The sequence below is a fragment of the Leopardus geoffroyi genome, chromosome A2 (assembly GCF_018350155.1).
Source record: "Leopardus geoffroyi isolate Oge1 chromosome A2, O.geoffroyi_Oge1_pat1.0, whole genome shotgun sequence".
Classification (NCBI taxonomy): Eukaryota; Metazoa; Chordata; class Mammalia; order Carnivora; family Felidae; genus Leopardus; species Leopardus geoffroyi.
The window spans coordinates 20578325-20585358 of record NC_059331.1 but is presented as its reverse complement, the minus strand read 5'-3'; the positions used below and the strand labels follow the sequence as shown (position 1 = coordinate 20585358).

Sequence of the window (7034 nt, the reverse complement as noted above, 5' to 3'; positions counted from 1 at the left end):
TGGGACCTGGTCACTTTGGACTCCTTTGCCAAGAGACAAGCAGGTATTGAAAGGAGTCACCATACTGGCAGGGATAATTAACCCTGGTCATCAGAAGGTGAGGGGGCTGCTGCCACACTATGGGGGCAGGTAAGACTATGAATGCTGCTTGGGCGATTCACTGGCAGATCTGTTGGTGCTTTGCTGCCCAGTGTAATGGTAGATGAATACAATTATGACCGGAGAAGTATGGTAACTAGAGAATCAGATACCTCACGGATGAAGGTCTAGACTCATGGATAAAGGTCTGGATAACTGCTCCCCCTGAAATTGCCTAGACCAGCAGAAGTGCTAGTCAAAGGGTGGAAGGGGGAAGGGAGAAGGGGGTAAGGAGTGTGAGTCTTCTCTACATGCCACCCCCCTGCATAGCCCCACACTGCCCCCACCCCATGCCCACTCTACATATTGCAAATGCACTCCTCAATGACCCCTGGGGCTGTGACCCTGAGAGGGGACCAGGTCTTCACAATGACCATGTGGGTCTTCAGAGGCAAGGAGCAGGCAAAAGTGGGGCACTTCTTGTGTAGTGGTTGCCCCTTACCCATCTTCTGGCTGTGACTTTGAGGCTCTCAGGGGAAAAGTAAGACAGGAGAGTGTTTGAGCCCACTTGAGCCTGAGATGAAGGCCCTGGCTAGTCCTGGGGGCTTCATGAATGCTCTCCCAGAGGCCTGATAACTAGACGACCTACAGTTAGGCCAGACATAGGAGGTTTAGCAACAAGGGAGTTTATTCTGTTCCACTAATTCTGCTATCTTCTTCAGAGATGATCACTGCTAATTTTTATCTACCTTCTTAATCCCCACCCCTTTAAAAATAATGCTTTTGTGACAACATGTGTATAAATATATACTTATATTGAGTTCATCTTGATTTGATGATTGTTAATCTTGCTAAATCTTGAACACTGTTCTATATCAGTACATAGAACACTGATTCTAATTGTTATCTGGGGTGTCGTTGTTGAGATAAATTGAAATCCATATAATAAATACTATCCAGGCTTTAATGAGTATCAATCATTATACACTTTTGTGTCAGTGGGTCAGTATTTGGGGTGTCCTTCTTTGTAGCTAGAACTCTGGCCACTCTGGTAGGAAAGAAAGGACAGTTCTTCTAGGTTTTTCTTAGAAAGGGGCTCAATTGCTGGAAGCCATCCTGGTGCCTGAGTCATAGGTGCCTTTATGACATCATATCTCTCACCCCTCCTCCACTTTTCCTGCCAGTGTGTGGCTGGAGGAGTATGGACCTGAGAGTGATGGGACCACCTTGCCCTTAACCATGGGTAATTTAGTAAAGTGCAGATCTGAGGGGGATTTGACCATCCACCTCAAGTCATGGGCATTTAATATTTTGTAAGAAAGAGTTAGGTCCACCTGAGCTTTCTGGGAGGACAGTAAAGTTCTCAGGATGAGAACCCCCAACCCCAACCCCCCAACCCCAATCCTTCCATGTCTGAGGTCCCAGGAAAGGCCAGGAATCTGTGTGGTTGACTTGTCACCTAGTGATGGGAAGATCACCCTTACTTTCTCCAATGTTTTTCTCGGTAGTCTCTGATTACAGGACAGCAAAATTTCCAAGTTATAGTCAAAGATGATAGTCATATAGTCAAAGATAGTCAAAGATGATGAAGTCATATTGATAGAACAGAGGTTGAAGGAGCAAAGGGGAGAAGAGGAAGTGGCTGTCCCCCAAACTCCCACCCACATCACTACCATTACCCACTCCACTCCTCCATGTGTAGATGGTTATAGGCTTTATTATGTTGGGGAAATTCTTGACTTGTGACATCTCTGACCCTTGGGGTTCAGTGGAGTATTCCAAAAGTCTGTGACCATGAACTTTGTTATCCAAAGAGAGATGCTTCAGTGAGTGAAGGGACACTTATTAACGCGGCTCCGGGACAATAGGCATAAACCCAGGGTGTGCTAGGCAAACAGAGGAATGGTCCTCATACACAGAGCTGGAATGAATACAGATTGACTCCTCCTTGGCTGTCCTTTTCCCCCATTTTCTCCTTAGGCTGAGATGTGGGTCTGGCCAAGGTGTATAGATTGTTCCAAGGAGGTGGGCAAAGAGTATGAACTTAGACCATGCATGGTTGGGAGCTACAAGGTGGGGACTGTGTTTGGCGTAGAGGTACAGGGAGATTGGGTCTAGAAGTGTGTGTGCACGTGTATCTTTATACTAATGTATGTGTTAACTGATGTTTAAGCTCAAGTATAGACGGTGGAAGAATCTTTTAATACTTTGGTGAGGCAGAGGGGAGACAGCATGTTGTGGATGTAACCTGAAGTCAGAGGTGAGAGGGCAGGGGGTACAAAGATGCCACTTCTCCAGCAAACGGAAGGGGTCTGAGGAAAGAGACATGAACCGTACGTAGGTGGTTGGGTCCAGGTGAAACTTATATCTCTTTCACTTCTGATTATGGTGCTCTTGCTTTAAACTGGCCAACCAGGTCCATGCAAAACTGGGTGACACTGCAAGTTCAGGAGGAGGCCATGAGACTCAGAGGGCAAGATGATGTGTCCATGTCCAGTAATCAGAGAGTGGCAGAGGCAGGACACTTGCTTAATCTCCTGAGTCCATCCATTGCCCACAAAAGCTCTGCTGAATGTCAGAGAAAGGGGCAATTGTTGATAGAGGATCAGGGCTCCTTCCTGGCACACCTGGGAGTTGAAATGTATGAGTTTCCTAAGTGTCCCATTTTCTTTTGCAAGGCCCTGGAATAAAGACCACCACAAAACAGGAAGCGGCCATGTTCATCCAGGCCTGGTGGCGGGGCACCCTGGTACGCCGGACACTGTTGCACGCATCCCTCAGAGCGTGGATAATTCAGCGCTGGTGGAAGCAGATGCTGGTGAGGCTGATGGAGAAGAAGAAGCGATTATCCCTACAGTTCTATGCTCAGCAAGAATGGGCAGTGGTCAAGCTGCAGTCCTGGGTCCGCATGTGGCGCTTACGCCTTCGTTACTGCCGTTTGCTCCACGCTGTCCGCATCATCCAGATCTATTGGCGCTGGCATATTTGTCAAACACGTGGCTTTATTCAGGGCCGTTACAACCTCAAAGAAAGCCAACTAAATCTTCAACTTGAAATCTCTTTAGGCTTACAGGCTTGTAAAGTGCAACAGTGCATACCCCTTCCAGTAAATGAGTGATCAGGTCTGCTATATCTGTGTCCTCTGCTCTCTTTGCCAGATTTCAAAGAGATCATTGAGTTAATGATAGCATCTCATAAATCAGTCCCGAGGAAGTGCCAGTTCTCCTAGCATGGAGAAAGATTCTGAGAGCCCAATGCTGGATGAACAGGACCTATGAACAGATTGATTAGCAATGTCTGCCATGGGTAGGAGATTTGGGGGCTTCAGGGCCTCCAAGTTGGCCAACACAGGATAGACTCTTTCACAGTGTGGTTCATGTAAGTGGCACCCTCCGTAGTTGTGTAACATGGAGGACTGTGCCATCTTTTGCTTCCCCCCATCCAAATGTTTAAAAAATGCCGTTTAAAAAACTGTGGTTGGGGCGCCTGGGTGGCTCAGTTGGTTGAGCGTCCGACTTCACCTCAGGTCATGATCTCACGGTCTGTGAGTTCAGGCCCCGCATCGGGCTCTGTGCTGACAACTTGGAGCCTGGAGCCTGCCTCAGATTCTGTGTCTCCCTCTCTCTCTGCCCCTCCCCTGCTCATGCTCTGTCTCAAAAATAAATAAAAATATTTAAAAAAAATAAAAAAAATTAAAAAATAAAAAACTGTGGTAAAATATACATAACATAGAATTGACCATTTTAACAATGTTTAAATAAACAGCTCAGTGGCATTAAGTATTTCACATTGTTGTGCAATTATCACCAGCAGCCATGTCCAGAACTTTATTCATCTTGCAAAATTAAAACTCTGTACTATTAAACAATTATTCTCCATTCTCCCTTGCCCTCAGCCCCAGGCAACCACCATTCTATTCTGTCTCCATCAATTCGGTCACTGTAAAAATCTCATTTGAATGGAATCAGACATTAGTGGTAGCAGTAGTAGTAGAAGTGACTTTTTCATTTAGCATTTCTTCAAGGTTCATCCATGTTGTAGCATGTGTCAGAATTTCCTTCTTTTCTAAGGATGAATAATATTTATTGTATGTATACACCACATTTTGTCTATCTATTCATCCATGAATGGATACTTTGGTTGCTTCCACCTTTTGATTATTGTGAATAATACTGCTGTGAACATGGGTGTACAAAGATCTCTTTGAGATTCTGCTTTTGATTCTTTTGTGTATATACTCAGAAGTGGGATGGCTGGATCATTATAAAATAGTAATTCTATTATAAAATTCATTATAAAAATAGTAATTCTATTTTTAATTTTGAGGAACTGCTGTGCTGTTTTCGGTAGCATCTGTACCATTTTACATTCCCATCAACAGTGCACAAGGGTTCCAATTTCTCCACATCCTTGCCAATGCTTGCTAATCTGACTCTCTTTCTCTCTCTCTCTTTTTGATAGTAGCTATCTTCTGGAGGTAAAGTGGTATCTTATTGTAGTTTTTATTTTCATTTCCCTAATGATTAGTGATGTTCAGTATCTTTTCATATGCTTACTAGTCATTTGTATATCTTCTTTGAAGAAAAATTTATTAAATCCTTTGTCCATTTTTGAATCAGGTTTTTTGTTGTTGTTGAGTTGTAGGTGTTCTTTCTATATTCTGGATATTAATACCTGATCAAATATATAATTTTCAAAGATTTGGTCCTATTTTTTAAAAAAACTAGCTGTATTGATAGCTCAGAGACTGGAGCTTGCTTCAGATTCTGTCTCCCTTTCTTTCTGCCCCTCCCCTTTCAGTGCAGCTAAAGCTAGCAGCAAGCAGGGGAGGCGTGGAGGGAGAGAGACACAAAACCTGAAGCAGGCTCCAGGCTCAGCACAGAGCCTGAACCGGGCTCGAACTCGCGAACGGAGAGATCATGACCTGACTTGAGCTGAAAGTCAGAGGCTTAACTGACTGAGGCATCCAGGTGGCTGAGAACCCAGTAGGGGTTCTTTTTTGACAGTTTTTTCCTTCTGCCTCAATGTTTCCAGTGAGATCTGCTGATGACGTTATAGGCAATCACTTATATATAATGGGTTGCTTCTCCGTTGATGCTTTCAAGATTCTCTCTTTGTCTTTTGGAAGTTTGATTATAGTGTTCCTTTGCATAGATCTCTTTGAATTTATCCTGCCTTGAGTTCACTGAGCTTTTAAAGTGTTTATATTCATGTATTTCATCAAATTTGCCAAGTTTTAAGCCATTCTTCAATAATCTCTCTGCACTTTTTTTTCTCTTCCTTCTAGGACTTCCACAATGCATATGCTGGAGAGGTTGGTGGTCTTCCACAGGTCTTTAAGCTATATTAGCTTTTATTCAATCTTTCTTTCTGTTCCTCAGACTCAATAATTTCAATTGTCCTATCTTCAAGTTTGCAGATTCTTTTGACTGCTCAGATATGCTTTTGAATCCCTCTAATGAATTTTCATTTCAGTTCTTGTAATTTTCAATCCAAGAATTACTTTTTAAAAGGATTTTCTATCTCTTGGGGCACCTGGGTGGCTCAGCTGGTTAAGCATCTGACTCTTGATCTCAGCTCAGTTCTTGATCTCAGGGTCGTGAGTTCAAGCCCCACATTGGGCTTCATGGAGCCTACCTAAAAAATGTTTTTTATCTCTTAATATTTCCATTTTGTTCTTACATCATCTTGACTTTGTCCATGTCTTCTTTTAGCTCTCTGAGCACCTTTTAGACAACAGTTTTAAAGTCGATTTCTAGTAAGTGTGCCATCTTGTTTATCTCAGGGAGTTTCTGTTGATTTAATGTTTTTCCTTTGAATAGGACAAGTTTCTCATTTCTTAGTATACCTTGGAATTTTTTGTTGTTGAAAACTGGAAATTTGAATCTTATAATGTGGTGATTCTACAGGTCAGATTTTCACACTTTCCTTCATTTTGCTAGTTTTGTTGTCGTTGTTGTTGGTTTGTTGTAAGGTGTCTCTGTGTTTGGAGTTAATCTAAGGTGTAAATTTAAGACCTTCTCTTAAATTTTGAGCCCACACCTTTTCCTGGGCAAACATAATGACTTTTTATATTACCCTGTATATGTGTTCTAGTCCTTAAATGTCCGGTACTCAATAAGGGAAAAAGAGAAAAGTGGAGAGTAAAAATTAAAAAAAAAAAAAGGTTCCATATCTTTAAATCCTCTGGAAATTGTTTTAGCTGGAAGAAAAGGGTATTGAAACAATTGGTGGGGATTGGGAATTGCAACAATGGCTGCCTGCCTCTGTACCTCTGTGATCACAAGCAGCAATAAGCAATCAGAGCACAAATCCTTGATATTTAGAGGACAGAATCTTTATTACTCACCTTGGTTTTTGGAAACAGAATAAAAATTTTTATGGAACTCATACATGGTTGCCCACCACAGTGCTGGGGATTAGGGATAGGGTCAGGGATGGGTAGCCAGTACTGTACAAAGGGCTGAAATTGACCAAAATTAATGACAGTTTACCATCTAGGTTTCTGGAAGTTATAAGCCTTCAAATAGAGTCCAGAGCTCCAAAACAGCTACATCAGACAGAGTCTTCCAGTGAAGTTGTTGTCTAGATGAGGGAGATGGATTCTTTGTCCATCCTTTCTGCCATGATTTCTCTAGCTTTGACTTCATATAAAGGCTTTCATGTAAACATAAATTTCCGTCCCCCCCCCCCCCACCCGCCGGGAATAATACCCAAGAGTACAATTTCAGAATTGTATGAGAATTGCATATTTAGTTATTTAGGAAAATTCAAAATTGTTTTCCAGAGTTGCTGTGCCATTTAACATTCTTACCAACAATTTTTGAGAGATGCAGTTTCTCCATATTTTCACCAGCATTTGGTTTTGTCAGTATTTTTTGTTTTAGCCATTCTGATAAGTAGTGACATTCCACTGTTTTTTTTAAAGTTTTATTTATTTAAGTAATCTCTACACC

At 42.3% G+C, this 7034-nt stretch overlaps 1 protein-coding gene across 3 annotated transcripts; it reads left to right on the top strand.

Moving 5' to 3' along the window:
* IQCF5 (IQ motif containing F5) lies at nt 1-3208 on the top strand. Of its 3 annotated transcripts, none has more exons than XM_045492991.1 (2): nt 1-129; nt 2757-3208. In XM_045492991.1, exons 1-2 carry the CDS (start codon nt 120-122, stop codon nt 3194-3196), a joined length of 450 nt encoding a protein of 149 aa, XP_045348947.1. In that variant the 5' UTR covers nt 1-119; the 3' UTR covers nt 3197-3208. The 3 variants fall into 3 exon arrangements, with proteins under 3 accessions (XP_045348947.1, XP_045348948.1, XP_045348949.1); XM_045492992.1 differs by lacking the exon at nt 1-129 and adding an exon at nt 204-284; XM_045492993.1 differs by lacking the exon at nt 1-129 and adding an exon at nt 1207-1321.
* Nucleotides 3209-7034: the final 3826 nt, after the last annotated feature.